Below are 16,193 nucleotides of genomic sequence, written 5' to 3' on the forward strand. Positions count from 1 at the left end.
ATTAGAAAATTGAGTAATTCTGACACAGAAGTCCTGTGGGAGAAATAACTACTCTACCAAAGAAATCTTGGTTTTTTTCCCCCTTTCAACAAGGGATGCTTTGAAACGGAAACATTTATTTTTCTGACAGTGGAAGCACCATAGCATTGTGTTTTACTGCAATTAACTTTTGTGAAGTCTTTTATGCACATTAATTTTTGGTGTAATTTACAGGCAGAGGCTTTCCACTGGGCCCAATGGGAATTTGATCTCTGTAGTATAAAGAGAGACAGACTCTTCTCGCCTGGGCCCACCTGCTCCACTGCATTTTCTGCTACCTATTCCCTTCCTTCCAAAAGAGAAAATGATGGTGTGTTGACGGCTAAAGCAGGAGTCCTGGGCTTTATTTCAGGATGGTTACAGACTCCGTCAAACTCATGTAATGTCTCTGCCTCCAGATTTCTCTATTTGGTCAGTAAATGGAGATAAAACTCATCTGTCAAGTTAAGGCAGAGGGAGTCTTAGTTCACATTATTTCCCAAATCAAAGGGTGGAGCAGATGACACTCATGCAGCCTGGGTGAAATCAGTGCCTATTTTCCTCTGCCATGCTCTGTTTTTTTATGGGATTCCTGCTGAAAAGCCAAAGCAGCAGATTTACAGTGAAGATAAAGTTGGCCCTCCATTTTATTCAGGATTAACCTGGCAAGCAGGAGCGTGACAGGGAGAGAAAGAGAGCCTTCCATAAGCAGTTTGCTTGGCATGGTGAATGCCCACCTGTCTGCACTGCAAAGGAGGGGAGGAGGGAGAATGGTCCACCTGACCTTTCCCTATGATTAAAATGCTGATCTGATGAAGTCAGAGAACAAACTGAACTGCCTCTTTCGACCCTCCATTTTTCCAGGAATAAACCAGCGCCATCCACATGGAGACAGTTTCTGGAGAGGCTAGGGGAAAGCAGCACTACTGCCCTGATTTATCTGGCCTCCTCTTTGGTAAAATCATCTGCATTTGAGTGGCCTCTTGCCCCATGCTAAAGTTCTGCAAGGAGGGGAGAGAGCTGGAGATGACAAATGAGAAAGAAAACATGTGCCTGGCTCTGTTTTTCTTTGACAATCTCTTTTTCAATAGGGCTAAGGTCATTTGATCTCCCCATAATGCACAGGGATTTCAAGGGGACAGCTGGAAGCAGAGATGGATTAAAACGACTTGCTCTCTGAGACGAAAACCATGCTTATTAGCAATGTGTTTCAAAAGCTTCCGCAGCAGCGGCTGTATCTCACTGACTGCAAACTCTGGAGGGTTTTGTCTAAAAGGTGGTTGTCTCAGTGGTCGGCTGATGAAACAGATGGAAATCTTCCTAGCTGAGTTCCCCTGCTATGTCCTAACAAAGCCTGTAGAGCACTGTTACACTAACAGGTCTCCTTGAAAACATGCTTAAATAAAATAGGAAACAACTACTTTTTGGTGGTCTTTCCATGCTGACAATGCATGCAGGCACTGGAGGCAGACTCTGACATAGACCAAATCTCCTACTGAGTATTCCCTGAAGAATTCACCTTTCTCTCAGAGATCAGCCCACTGTGACATCAAGATTGCGTTTGCTCAGATCTCAGTGAGACACGTGTGGGTATATGGAGAGTTCAGAGGTCTCTCCCCATTGCTGTACCACTAGCAGAGGAATACGTGGCTGCTGCCAAAGGTCCTCTCTTTTCACAAGAGTCGTATGCCATCACATGTTCAGCTCGTTCCCGTGTGAGAGTGTCTCAGGAGAGACAGCCCATGGAGTTTGGTTCAGTGAAGTCCACAGGGGATCTCAGTAGAGTGAAGCTAAACAACGTGTAGGGGATGGCACATCAGGGGACACCGTGCTCCTTGCCTCCTGGGTCAGGACATGCTGGGTCAATGCTGCCCCTCAGACACCCGTGGGCACAGCAAGTGTTGAAGTTTGCTCCACTGCAGAACCACCACAGTCTTGCTGCACAGAGAAAGGCACCAGTAGGAGTAAGAGCTCTCATTCATCTCTCACTTTGCAGTCCCTGATATACATTAGCCTGGATATCAGCTCAGGAGCCTCTGAGAGGACAGTGAGCTCGTATTTTTAAATTTAACTCCTGTCACATTTTCCTGAAGCACAAACGCAGCAGTGGGCTCATTCAAGGAGCTAATAAAATGCCTTTTATCTTGACTGACCAGCACTTAGTTTGCAAGTGCTTCTGAGCTACTGAACTGAAGTTACAAGGGCTGAATAAAGCCCCAAACATGTCTTTCTTTAACATGATGGCATTGGCTTGCTGCTGCTGGGTGTCTTGCACAGGGTGTAGACAAAAGATAATAAAAAGCTTTGTTACCTTCTGGATGGAAAATGACATACCCCTGTCATACCTTTTAAAAACTTGGCAGCCTTTTCAGAGAACTGAGGGCTTTGCTTTTAAGAGATTGCTGTTTAAATCTAGACAGATGGGTCTCAGCAATGCAGTTAGACAGATGTTCTGCTTTACATTACTAGTAATAATACTTTGAATCATTAGAATTTCGAAACAGAGTTCGCTATTCATTACGGATGCCGAGTTTCGTTTGTTGTTTGATTTTTCACTTAGACTGGATGGGAAAAATAGGTTCATCATTTTCACTTTTAGGTTCTATCTCTTAAGAAAATAAGCTGTGACTAACGATAGTTATTAGCGGTTTGTCTCCACTACCCATACATCAATCAACATTATTAAGTGTTGATTGATTAAAGGCATTTTCATTGCTGTTCCAGAAAGCACTTTTGAAAGTGGGGTAGATTGACAGATAAGGACACTTGTCTTGGCAAGAGAAAGGACTGGTGTTTCTCTAAACCAGAAGGTACCTTATAGTGATCCTTTTCTTCAGCCTATACAAGTCGATGTCAGACTAATGTGTAGCAAATGGCAGTGTTAGCACTGGAATACAGAGAGAAGCCCAGACTGAACGCAGCATTATGCTAGGCAAGTGCCAGCGCAGACTGAGAGTAGACATAGGGACTTTTGTGGCTTTATCGTGCCTAGCCCAAGCAGGAACATCACAGAGAAGGCAAGGATAGCAGCATCTTCACTGTGGCTATTTATTTCCACATGCACATACTCACATTTGCTATAGTATTCAAAATCTGTGGTTTTATTAAAAAGCAAGTACATCTGGAAAATTTCCGAGGATCTTCCAGACTCACTTGTACTTTGAGAAATGTCAATGCTTGAAAAAAACTTTGTTAATTCTCAAATGCGCTTCTTCCTTGAAAGACAGAGTGTTCTCTGGACTGACACCCATAAAATCTCACAAAGAAAGATAGTAGCATGTTTCATGCTGCTCTTTCGTCACTAGTAGTGGAAAAGAAAACTACAGCTGAAGGGAAAAAACAGATCCTTCCCTATTAAGTTTGCGTGGCAGTTGTGTTAAGTAGCCATAACAGAGTGGCATTTAAATGAAACATTAATATTTTAAAATAGTTTAGTTACAGCTAAAGTATAAAATACAGGAATAAATCCAAGAAACAGCAATAAACAGTAGGTGCTAACATGCATATAGAGATCATTGTGCAAGAATGGTTAATGCCTTACAGAATCTTATTAAGAGAGTGTGAAAGACATATGCTAGGATAATTTTGGCATTAAACCAAAAATAGATTAAAAAGAGGAAGAAAATGAACGATATAATACTAAATCCAGTCAAAATCTTTAGGTGTCATAAGTAACTTATTGTGAAATAAGAGATTAAACCTGAGAGAATTTATCTGCAGTAGAAATTACAGAAAGAACATTAGAAATATTCAAAGGAAAGTCTAAAAACCTTTTGCAGAATATCACGTGTTTTGATTTATCCCAAAGTTTCCTCATTCTTTTAACACTTCCAATTTGACAGAAGCATTTTAAAGTTATATAATAATGTGTTTTACCACCAGTTCTGCATAATAAAGTAATTGCTCTATTAGAGATGCATTAGTGAGAGGAGCAAGTGACACAAAGGAACTTTGTATCAGGAGGAACTTCTGCACAAGGACAATCTTTTCTTTGAGAACATAGAGAGCGCTTTAGCATGAAAAAAGAAAGAAAGAAAGAAAAAAGCAATTTACTTTGCCAACAGTATCCAAGATATTGCAGTCTATCAGAGCATAATCCCTGCAGGTATCTGGATGTGAATACATTTTATTAGTGTGACACACTGATGGTGTGGCACAGATATAATGAACAACCTTGCTCTGAAGTTAGGTGAGACACCTTGGAGTCTTTGTAACACAGCAGGTAAAACATCCTTTGGAAAAGGGTCAGGTCATGGTCTATGTGCTTCTTAATTCCTGTATGGACAAATTAAATGTAGTATCTTCCTTGTCCTTGAGCACAAGAATGAATCGCTTCATAAGTAGGGCTAGGACCCTCAGGTGGTGAGTAGCTCTTTCTTCTCCCAGTCTGGCATTAGGATTCCTTGCAGGGGATAGGTCTTTTCTGCTGCTTTTCTTCTGCACAACTCCTGGGAAGTTGGAAGGAGAAGGCTGATCTCAGGGAAGGAAACCTCTGAATCCCCAGAAATAAATGGAAGTAAGTTGAGAGCTATAATACTTCTGTGCAGACAGTGTTTCTGCTTCATTTTATTGGAATAGCTATCTGGGCTCTGTCACCGATCGTCTTGGGTATTGACTAAGTGAATTTCCCACCACAGGGTGATATTTTCCACCAAAAAAATAAGGGACAATGAATCTGATCTTCTTGATGAAGGATGCAGTGGGGCAGGTGTTAATTAATATTTGAGAAGAAATCTGTGATCCTGTGATGAAAGGTGTTATGTTAGTGCAATGTATTGCATTAAATATAGTAAGATTCTTTGGCACAGCTGCTTTCCACCATCTTATTCACCAAGTTATTTTGGCTAGAGATCAGCTCAGGCCAAGCTGTTACATCTCAACACTTTCAGTGTTTTGAAGACATTCAGATATTTGCCCAGCTCTGCCTTGAAGCAGTTCAGTCCCACAGAATGTAGCATATATCCTTCGAGAAGAAGCTCTGAAGCTCAACGAGTAGGAACAAAGCCCTGTACAATAGCATGTTAGAAGGTGGCTTTGAGGCACGACTTCTGCCCAGTCACCTGGATGAGCTGCCATCCATTGTGAAGGGTATGTACTCATTACACCCAGCAGTGACCTGGTGTGTTACTGAAAAAAATGTTGCAGGTTATCACACCCTGTGCAAACAAGGATGAGAAAAAACATACCTTCAGGTCACTGCAAGCCATGAAAAAAGCCACCTACCTGATTGCAGCAGGCCAGAGAGAGGGACCTTTTTTTATGAGTATTTGCTATATTCCCTGGTATAAAATCCACAACGGCTGCTTTCTCATGCTTAGAGCTTGGCTTGGTGTTAAGCAGCAGCAGGAACGAAAATGGCTGGTGCTCGGGTAAATGGGGTGCTAGCCATGCCTCACAGGGGTGCGCAGGACCAGCAAGGGCGACTCGTCTCTAAGGCTGGGGAACAGGAGCAAGAAGTTGTTGGACCACGTGTCTTGTTCTGGGAGGCCCCTTGGCTGCCCTGGGTACAGTTTGAGGGCTACGTGATCCCACACAGCTGCGAACGCCTTTCTTGCAGGATTAAAGAGGTCACTTAGGACACCACCCGAGCAGCAAGGTCCTCCTCTCTGAGTCTTTAAATAGCCCCTTTCCCTTCCATGTCTCCTTTGAGTTTCCTGGCTTGCTCAGGCCTATCTGACTCCTCAGCAGAGGAAATTCAGATTAGGCCAAAGAAACGCATTTTACTGTTCACCACAGAGGATGGCGACGTCTGTGGTGGTGCTGAGGACATTTGGATGGGTGTTTTGGGAGCAGGGGCAACAGGACCGTAACTTCTTGGGATGCTTCTAAAGCTGGATGATGGTAGTATTGTAACAAAGTGCTTCAGTAGTAACAAAATTCAGGCTGTAATCACTTTAATTTGAATACGCCCTTATTCTGAGGTTGCCTACTGATACTTCAGAGATCCCTGAAGCCCTTTTTTCCCTTCAGAATTAATGTTTTTTGGTTTTTTTCTAAACCTCCATGTATCCAATACTGTAGATTATAACCTTCCAACAAGGAGAAATCACGGTTAGCTGGCTGAATATTGAGGCTGAGGATGGGAGCACACAGACAAGAAATTCTCCAGGGTATTTCGCTCTCTTATTTAAGTGTGAATTTTTAGCTCCACTTAAATTAGAAAAAGCAATTTACTCTGACAAGGCACAGAACGTAAGGCACCAAACCTGGCTTCACAGTTATTGTAAGGCTGGATAATCAGCTGTGGGAAGAAGATATCCAGCTGGCAAATCCATAATGCCAGCGGTGAGCGGCTGTGCCCAGCAGCTGGGTCTGAGACACACCTCTACCTCACTGGCAGCAGAACATCAGGAGGGGAGTCTCTGATTTAAGCGTTAATACAGTTATTAGCAGTCCAATAGTTTCTAGAGCTCTCAGAAGAGAGTGAGGACTAATGCTGCTCAGCTCCAAACCTAGTCTTGATTTTAGCTGGTATTAATTTTGCACCAGGATTTCTCTTCAATAAGCTTTGAGTGCAGAGAGTGAGAAATCTTACTTGCGGATGCAAGTCTCATTACACAGACAGTTAGGCTTCTGACTGCTGCTATTTGTGTGAGCAAATTTATTAAGGGTAAGAGAAGAAAGAAGGATATGTTTTTTGAACACATCAAATCCTGCTTCCCTATTTAGAAACAGGCTATTTAAAAACAAACAAACAAATAAACAAACTAAAAAAACCTGGAACTGGACATCCTATTCCTTGGTCTCTCTAAAAAAAAAAACAACAGGTCTGTAAGTTTGTTAGCCCCGTGCAGCAATAGCTTTTCTTTAAAAACAGGCAGTTTTGATTTGTTTTTTTTTTTTTTCCTAAGCAGTCATACAGTTTTGTGAGACTATATTCAACAATTAATTTAATAGGAGTATTGGTAGAAATTGTGTTATGCATTGTCTTGCAGGACTTAATTTTGCATTTATTCTCTTTGTGAGTGGAATAACTGCTTTGTATTTCTTTCCCCAAATAAAATATTTACTAGTAAATATCGCGCTGCACAAATCAATGCAGTTTGATTTCTTTCTGGGCATCCTTCTTTTTTCAGCATTAATGCTTAGACTCACAGCAAACACTCTCAGAAGTCTGCATGTGTCATTTGGAGAAATACTTGCCTTTGGGCAAAAGACATGAAAGCCCAAGAGCTACACAAAAGACTGAGTTCATGGGAAGTCTTCGTTTTAAGCCAGTGCTAAAAGGGGAACTGCACTGATAGCTGCTGTCCTTCAGGACAGGAAAAATCCCACCTCTGTTGGGTCTTCAAATCTTGTGGAAAACATCCCAGGAGACTTCCCTGATGAAACGAGATTACCTGTTACTGTGGTTCAGTTGCAATTTTATAATCTTGTGTTGAGTAAATAACAGCTTGTCTTGGTGTGTTCCCAGGAGTAGGGCAAGGAGACAGGAACTCCTTCTCCGCTTAATCATGGGTCAGCAAAATAACCTGAGCTGCCAGTCAGAAGGATCTTGGGATCAAGCTGTTGTCCTCCAAACCCAATGTCACTAACTAATCACTTGCTGCCTGTAATGTATCAATGGCTATGCACTGGGATATTTTTTTATTCCTGGCTTTCTCCATCCTCCTTCTGTTTATCTATGAGGAGCTTCAGCCAAGCTAACCAAAGCCCTGGTGTTTCAGGGATTAATTCCCAGAAAAAGCTCAGAGAGGAACTATCAGCCAGGAGCTGATTAAATGCGTCTGAACTCAGCCCTGTGATACTCCTAGTTGGGTGGGAAAGACAGCAGGCTTTGCTGAAGTAAGGCTAAGATGAGGGGCTCTGGCCAAAAAGCACAGCCATGCTTGATATTTTAAGTGATGTTTTTTGCTCCTTTAGCCTTTGTCCAGCTGCAAGCCGTGAAAGGCAGCTACAGGCTGTTGTTAATAGGTATCAATTTGGCTCTAACTTTAAATCCTGCAGGAGGCTGGTGATTTTGTAATCTAACTTGAGCCTCTGGGAACTTTTCTCTGCTCTCATTCCACCCGTATACCATGAATGCATCTTCATTAGTCTGTGCGCGTATAGATGTATCTAACATTTGTAAGTGCTGGCAGGAATGGAAAATATTTAGCAAGAGGAATTTTACTTCTCTCCTCTCTTTGCTTATGGTTTGTTCTTGAACCGTCAAACATATCTTTCAATAAAAATAACTAATGTGTTTATTTTAACCAGAGCTGGGTAAGTAATTTGCATTAAAGAAATTACTCTATTCATCTTTTTTAGATCAGGCACAAGTTGTAATTTTCTCATTTGTACTTACAGTTCAAAAAGATCTACTGAATATTTTTTATGAATGAATTTGTTGGCAATTCATCCACACACAGTTTGGTATGAGTATTAATTTAAACAATTTATTCTAATAGATTTCAATGTCCAAATATCTTTGATGACTTTGAAAATCTCAAGTTAATTAGTCAAAATCTGAGCTGTTTTTTTTCAACAGGCAAGTTGCCATCTTGCAAGACAACAGCAACTTTAAGGTTATTTTTTCTGTGTTGTGTTGCTATTATAAATTGGAGCTGTGTTCTTCTGCAGTATTCTGTATTATTCAGTGGTGCCACTAAAGTTAGTGGAAACATGTTAGAATTTGTAATGGGACTAGGGTTTTATCCACTATTTCAGCAAACACACAAGTCATCCAATTCCCTCACTAGTGTCTGGAGGAAAGGGAACAATGGGGCACCAACACAGTCAGAATTTTAGTGTTAAAATATCAAGAGTAAATACTCAGGTAAAATATTTGGCAATATCACCCAGCTCTAATTTGCACATTTTAAAGGTTGTTCTTCCATGTCCCCTCAAGTTCTTTGTTCGCCTGAGTCCCTGGATAAAGTGCATGGAAAGTCAGAGGATATCTTATGTCATCACTATTTGTGTTAATGGCTTAGGAAACCCACAATCCAATCAGTTAAAATAAACAACCCAGTGTAATAGGACCATAAATCAATGAAGACTTCATTACTGAAACCTTAATGTGTAATCCATCCACCTACAGAGGAAAGGGATACTGAGAGGCAGCAAGACAAAACCAGAGGACAGTCTGATTTAGGCAACCCTGATATTTAAAAAGGTGCTGAGAACAGTGACACTTCCTGGAGTCAGTAAATTTGGTGGATACTCATCACTCCTGACAGCCTGCCCCTGACTGTTAAGTTCCTATGCTAAAAAATGCCAAGAAACTCTTGGGAAGAGAGCTCTGATTGCTCTTTTTTTGCCCTGCGAGACTTGAGACAGCTCAGGACTGTGGGCTAATGAACAAAGACATGAATTAGCAAGATTAGCATGTGACTAAAACTATACGTGTTACCTAGAAGTAAAGGTATTCAGAACTGCTCTGACCCTGCTGCAGACCTTCCTCTCTGTGTGGTCCCTTGAGCCAGTAACAGGAATTTGGACTCCTTCTCTAAGATGAGGGTGGCAATACTTGGTGAACCGAGAGTTACTGGATTTCATTAAAGCCACGTATTCTGTTTGTCTTGGCTCTGAAAGAAGCAGTAATCCTATCATACCGAGCCTTTTGATTTCAACACGGTTCATAAAAGGGCTGAACTTTTATGTTCAGTGCAGAGATCTCTGCTTGTTGAGTTAATGTAGTAACGAATAGAAACAGCAGGCTCTCGCCCTGGGCAGGGGCCAGCTCTGAGATGGGGATGAGACATGCACTTTTCCTGTGGATTTTAGCCAGCAACAAAAGTAAGGTGAGTCTTTAGAAAGGCTGCAGTGCTCAGCGGAGCACTCCTCCACCGAGTCCCCCATTTCAGAACTGATTCTCTGCTTGTTTGCGCCAATCTCTCATCCTCGCCTGACTCCTTTCTTCCTTCCCCTTCCCCTGACCACATCTTGTTCTTTTGTCTCGCTCCCCTGCTGATACTCTTGTCCCTGTTGCTCACTTATGCCAGCACGAAATGTGTATTGAGCAGTTAAAGTTTGTTAGCAGTGGTAATTGACCAAAACCAGTACAATGGGAATTGTTTTTGTTAAATATTATGATAAAAAAAGAAATCTAAGAATACATAATGTTAAGGCTACAGAAGTTAAGAAACATCAGCACTAATGTAGATATTGCATGCAGAAGATGGCACATATAATTTGCCAATACAGAAGAAGGTTTGGTTGAAGGGAGCTGCTGAGCATCCTACGGGAATTCTGCAACAGAAGTGGAAATGTGATTCTCCAGGCTGACAGTCTGCTGCTCTCACTGTGAAGACTGACCATTTTCCTGCTTCATTCCCATGTCTCTCTCAATGCATACCCTCCCCAACTGTAAAAGAGGAGGAGGAGGAATGATACTCAGCTCCCTAATTAGCTACACGACCCTCAGCACCATGTCACATGTGCTGTGACTTTAGCAGGGGTCCACTGGAAAAAAATTTGCATTAATAGTCATTATTACAAATCTGAATTAGATTTCCCTAATATTCTTGCTAGAGTTTCTTTCTGCTAGGTGTTACTTCTCAATTCCTTGTCTTAAATATTCAGTTGCATAACATTAAACATGTCAGAGAATGGTTGAATCAATTTGGCTGGTAAAATGATCCCATATATCCAGAATACATACTAGTAGGTTAAGTTTCTGAAGCACTTCAACATTCTGAAATATAGGAGCCATATATTTGTAAGATATGAGGTTCTTCAGGATCAAGGCTACACAAATGCAAGTTTTCTATTACATTGGAAATTTGTATTGTGTTGTATTGTATCTGTACGGAAATTAAGAGATCTAGAACTTAACCCAAATCCCTTATACAGCAACACAGACTGGTGATTAATTCTTCAGTCTCAGCAGTGAAATCTAGTTGGAGGAGGATTAAAGAAGGGGTCTAGTGTATCACACAGATGGATGGTAGATATTATATGTTTCCTTCTCCTCAAGTACAGTATCTCTTATTTCCTCTTGCATAAAATTTAAAGTAAATCTAAAGCAGAATGTGTGATGTCAAGGTGTGGTGCTTACCTGGTCTTGATTAAAACTAAGTTTAGGGCATCTTTCTGCTCCCCAAATTCCAGTCTTCCATGTGGTTGTAGCTGCAAAGCTGCAAAGGCAGGGGAATTTTCTTGTAAATGAGACTAATATAATTTAAAGATATTCCTCTTCAACTGCCAGTAATAAGGGATGCTGTCAAGGAAAACCACCTCACATTTAACATCTCTGTGTGATACAGAATTTCCTCAATTTGGAGGTAGCCAGACCAAACCAAAAAAAACGAGTTGTAATTTAGAATTTAGATGTAAATTCTGCAGAAATTCTGCTGTGTATTAAATATTGCGTAGTATCAGTATGTCTGTCAGTGGCTTTTAAAATGTATTATCAATATGGTTCCACATATGCACTGGCCAGATGGCACAAAAAGTACTCAGTATCCAAACAAGGATCTCCGTGCCTCTGCACTGCAGGATGCACTGCAGCCCTGTGTAGCATGAAGTTCACTGTTTTGAATCGATCCCTAAATTTGGTGTGTTTCCATTTCAGAGCTCCTCTGACAAGGATGTCATCCTGAATATTCTCAGTGTCCTCACTGACTTGCTGTCTCTGGGTAAGGAAGCAGAGCTCTGGGGCAATGCCTGTGGGGTAGGGGCAGAAAGGGGGCCCTCAAATACGTCAGGGAATTCATACCTGCATAAACTTGGCCAGGTGTTTGCAAGGTGAACGACACATGAATTGTAACTATAGATCAGCAGTCCTTATTCCTGTGTTCGGAAAACTGAGCTTTTTCAGTAAGTTAAAGAAAAAAAAAGACCTGGAGAAAGTCTCCATTTTTTTTAGTTTAAAAGATGCTTGTGCGTTTCAAAGTATTTCATAATCCCTGGCAGTGAATCACTCGAAACGTTCACTAGTGCCGTTGGGGAGAGGGCTGTGAGACAGGGAGAGGAGCTGACTTCCCAGAGCACAGGGATTCTCTAATGGAGGGAGTTCAGCATCTCCCCGAAAGGCACCTCCACTTCGGGGGGTTACAGGGAAGGCATGTTACTGCATGTGCCTGAGCCACGTGAAAAAATAAGTGAATTGGCAAAAGAACTGAAAAAAAATAATTAAGTTTCTTTTCCTTCCTGCTCCACCTCAAAAATGTCATTTGCTAAACAATTCTCAACCCAGCCAAGCTGCTAGGCTGTGGGGGCTGCATCCCTGTGCTGGAGCCTTCTGCGTTCCCTACTCCTTGGAGCCCCACTGCAGACATCACCCGTCCAGCTGGACCTCTCTTTTGAAGCCCTGCAGTGCTGTTCCTCAGCTAGGTGGAAGGATTGCCTACATGGAGGATAGGAGGTACTGCCTCCCCTCCAGGAGCTGAACGTGCGGCTTCCTCCAACCATGGAGCCTGAAGTCGCTGCCAAAGTCGCCCATGGATCAATGTTTGTTGACACAGTGGGGCTCACAAGATTAGCGTGTGGTTTCTTTGGAGACCTAGTTTTGCTTGAAAGCTGTCTCCAAAGCTTCCCTAGGATTCCTTTTCATTTGGCAGAAGCCCGTTGCAGCTTTAGTACTTTGCTTGTTTAATTTCCAGTATAGAAGAAAAGATCATTGAGCCTCGTGCTCCTTTGAAACCTGTTGGTGTCTCTGCTTATTCCTCTCTGCCACATTTCAATGCACAATGAAAAACTTCTGCAGGACGTGGATTTGTAAAGATAGATAACGACTGCTAGAGCAAGACGCAGTAGGGCGCATAGTTTCACCATGCAGCCATTAGCCCTGTCTCCAGGCCAGGAGCATCTGAGATCCACCGTCAATTCTGCAAACGCCCTTGCGTTTGTAGCAATAAAACACCGTTGGAAGGCCATGGGAGCTTTGTGTGCTCCACGTGGCGTGAGGGTTTGCAATAGCTGTGGCTCAGGGAAGGGATGCTCCGAGCAGTCTCTCCTCTTTTCCCCAGGGACCGGCCGGAGAATTCACTACGTGATCAGCAAAGGGGGCAGTGAGGCGCTGCTGCAGGCTCTCGCCGCCGCTGCCCGGACCGAGCCGCCCGACCACAGCACCCTCCTGCCCCTGCTTCGCCTGCTGGCCAGGGTTGGCCATCGAGGTACTGCTCAGCGGGGGACATCTTGGGTGGGGGGCTCAAAACTAACAGACAGCCCCAGCAATAATCAGCACTGGGGTGTGCCTGATAGGCAGCTGTGAGTTTATTTTAGGGGTGTGCTGCTTGTCTGCGATTTGACCAGGTGAAGATCCTGCAACAAGGCAGGGAGTGTGTACCTGTGTCTAGAACTGCTTCTTACACAGGTTTCATCCATGTTCTGCCTTGGGTTTGTCTTGTGGCTGAAAGCCCCCCCAGTAGAAATTTTATTTTTTTTACCCTTAGCCTAAGCGAAATCTCAAAATATGATTTCTCTTTGTCGGCTCAATCCGCGACAGAGTGGCAGATCTTGGTGTACAGGGGGGGTTTCCTGAGGCAGGGAAATGCCAGGGCAGCCGAGAGACCCACCAGGAGCCGGCAGCTCTCCCAAGAGAGATAGACTGGTGAAACCATTCTCTGCCCCCTCTGAGACAGAACCAGAAACATCCACCAGAAAAAACACAAGATCAAGGGGATCCTGTATCCTCCACCCAACAAGCAGAAGGCAAGGAGGAAAGGAAAGGAGTAAATGGAGGCAAGTCTACGCGTGGTGCGGCAGGCGAACCCCCTTCTTGCCTACCTCGCCTCCCCAGGTGCCAGGTACAACAGGTATGAAGCTCTGGATGTGGAAGGTCAGTCAATGGATGATGTGGATGATAGTCCATCTACACCAGAGGTGTTGCCAAAGTCAGAAAAGCCTACCCCCCCGTATCACGAACACCTCCATGAGGAAGAAAAGATGGATTATAGTTGTAGGTCACTCCCTTCTGAGGGGAACAGAAGGTCCAATATACCAGATAGACCCTCCTCTTAGGGAAGTCTGCTGCCTCCCTGGGGCCCAGGTTAAGGACATCACTAGGAAACTTCCGAGCCTGGTGCAGCCCTCAGACTATTACACATTATTTCTCTTCCATGTGGGTGGCGATGAAGCCACAACCTGTAGTCCAAGGGCAATCAAAAGAGATTTCAGGGCCTTGGGACAGTTGGAAAGGGAATCCAGGGCACAGGTAATTTTTTGCTCTATCCTTCCAGTTGCGGGCAGCGACATTGGAAGAAACAGACGGACCCAGCCTATTAATACATGACTTCGTGGCTGGTGTCACCGCAAGAATTTCAGGTTTTTCGATAATGAGATGGTCTATGCGGCACCAGGCCTGCTGGTGTTGGATGGGGTTCATCTTTCTCAAAAAGGGAAGAGGGTCTTTGCTCATGAGCTACCAGGGCTGACTGACAGAGCTTTAAACTAGACTTGAAAGGGGAGGAGGATAATATCAGGCTAGCCCGTGACAAGCTGTGGGACGACACGCCAAGGTTAGAGGGACGGGATGCTAGTGAAGGCCCTCAGCCTGTTGCTCTGAGACGTGCTGGGTACACTGGCACACACCTGAAGTCTTACAGTGTGCTGCCCATGATGAAACCAACAGGCAAATGGGTAACAACGGATGAGGAGAAAGCTGAGGTACTCAACAACTTTTTTGCCTCAGTCTTCACTGGCAACCTCTCTTCCCACACCTCTCGACTGGATGGACTTCAAGGCAGGGACTAGGGGAGCAAAGTCCCTCCCATTGTAAGAGAAGATCAGGTTTGAGACCACCTGAAGAATCTGAACATACATAAGTCTATGGGACCTGATGAGATGCATCCCAGAATCCTGAGGGAATTGGCTGTTGTAGTTGCCAGGCCACTCTCTATGATATTTGAAAAGTCATGGCAGTCAGGTGAAGTCCCCAGTGGCTGGAAAAAGGCAAACATTGCACCCATTGTTAAAAAGGGTAGAAAGGAGGACCCTGGGAACTACCAACCTGTCAGCCTCACCTCTGTGCCTGGGAAGATCATGGAGCAGATCCTCCTAGAAACTATGTTAAGGCACATGGAGGACAGGGAAGTGATTCGAGAGCCATCATGGCTTCACCAAGGGCAAACCTTGCCTGACTAACCTAGTGGCCTTCTATGATCAGTGGTCAAGGGAAGAGCTACAGATGTCATCTATCTGGACTTCTGTAAGGCCTTTGACACGGTCTGCCACAACATCCTTCTCTCTCAATTGGAGAAATATGGATTTGATGGATGGACTATTCAGTGGATAAGGAATTGGCCAGATGGTTGCATCCAGAGAGTAGCGGTCAATGGCTCAATGTCTGGATGGAGATCAGTGACAAGTGGTGGCCCACAGGGGTCTGTACTGGAACCAGTACTGTTTAATATCTTCATCAATGACATAGTGGGATCAAGTGCACCCTCAGCAAGTTTGCAGATGACACCAAGCTGAGTGGTGTGGTTGACACGCCTGAGGGACGGGATACCATCCAGAGGGACCTGGACAAGCTCAAGAAGTGGGCCTATGTGAACCTCATGAGGTTGTGCAAGGTCCTGCACCTGGGTCAGGGCAACCCCTGATGTCAATACAGGCTGGGGGATGAAGGGATTGAGAGCAGCCCTGCCGAGAAGGACTTGGGGGTACTGGTGGATGAAAAGCTGGACATGAGCTGCCAATGTGCGCTCGCAGCCCAGGCGGCCAACCGTATCCTGGGCTGCATCAAAAGAAGCGTGGCCAGCAGGTCAAGGGAGGTGATTCTGCCCCTCTACTCTGCTCTGACGAGACCCCACCTGCAGTGCTGCTCCAGCTCTGGAACCCTCAGCACAAGAAAGACACAGACCTGTTGGAGCAGGTCCAGAGGAGGGCCACAAAAATGATCAGGGGGATGGAACGCCTCTCCTATGAGGAAAGGCTGAGAGAGTTGGAGTTGTTTAGCCTGGAGAAGAGAAGGCTTCTTGTGGCCTTTCAGTACTTAAAGGGGGCTTATAAGAAAGATGGGGACAAACTTCTTAAGAGGGCCTGTTGCGACAGGACAAGGGGGAATAGTTTTAAACTAAAGGAGGGTACATTCAGACGAGATATATAAGAAGAAATTTTTTACAATGAGAGTGGTGAAACACTGGCACAAGTTGCCCAGAGAGGTGGTAGGTGCCCCATCCCTGGAAACATTCAAGGTCAGGTTGGACGGGGCTCTGAGCAACCTGATCTAGTTGAAGATGTGCCTGCCAGCTGCAGGGGGGTTGGACTAGATGACCTTTGAAGGTCCCTTCCAACCAAAACCATTC

The 16,193-nt window shown here is 44.0% G+C and overlaps 1 protein-coding gene across 1 annotated transcript in view; it reads left to right on the forward strand.

The window, feature by feature from the left end:
* Positions 1 to 16,193, forward strand: part of AGBL1 (AGBL carboxypeptidase 1) — a 296,923-nt gene that overhangs the window by 16,569 nt on the left and 264,161 nt on the right. Inside the window, exons 2-3 of the mRNA XM_075159559.1 lie at positions 11,516 to 11,579; positions 12,912 to 13,058. Coding sequence (XP_075015660.1) covers positions 11,516 to 11,579; positions 12,912 to 13,058 — 211 coding nt within the window. The remainder of the gene's footprint in view (positions 1 to 11,515; positions 11,580 to 12,911; positions 13,059 to 16,193) is intronic.

Source organism: Calonectris borealis, chromosome 11 (assembly GCF_964195595.1).
Source record: "Calonectris borealis chromosome 11, bCalBor7.hap1.2, whole genome shotgun sequence".
Taxonomy (NCBI): domain Eukaryota; kingdom Metazoa; phylum Chordata; class Aves; order Procellariiformes; family Procellariidae; genus Calonectris; species Calonectris borealis.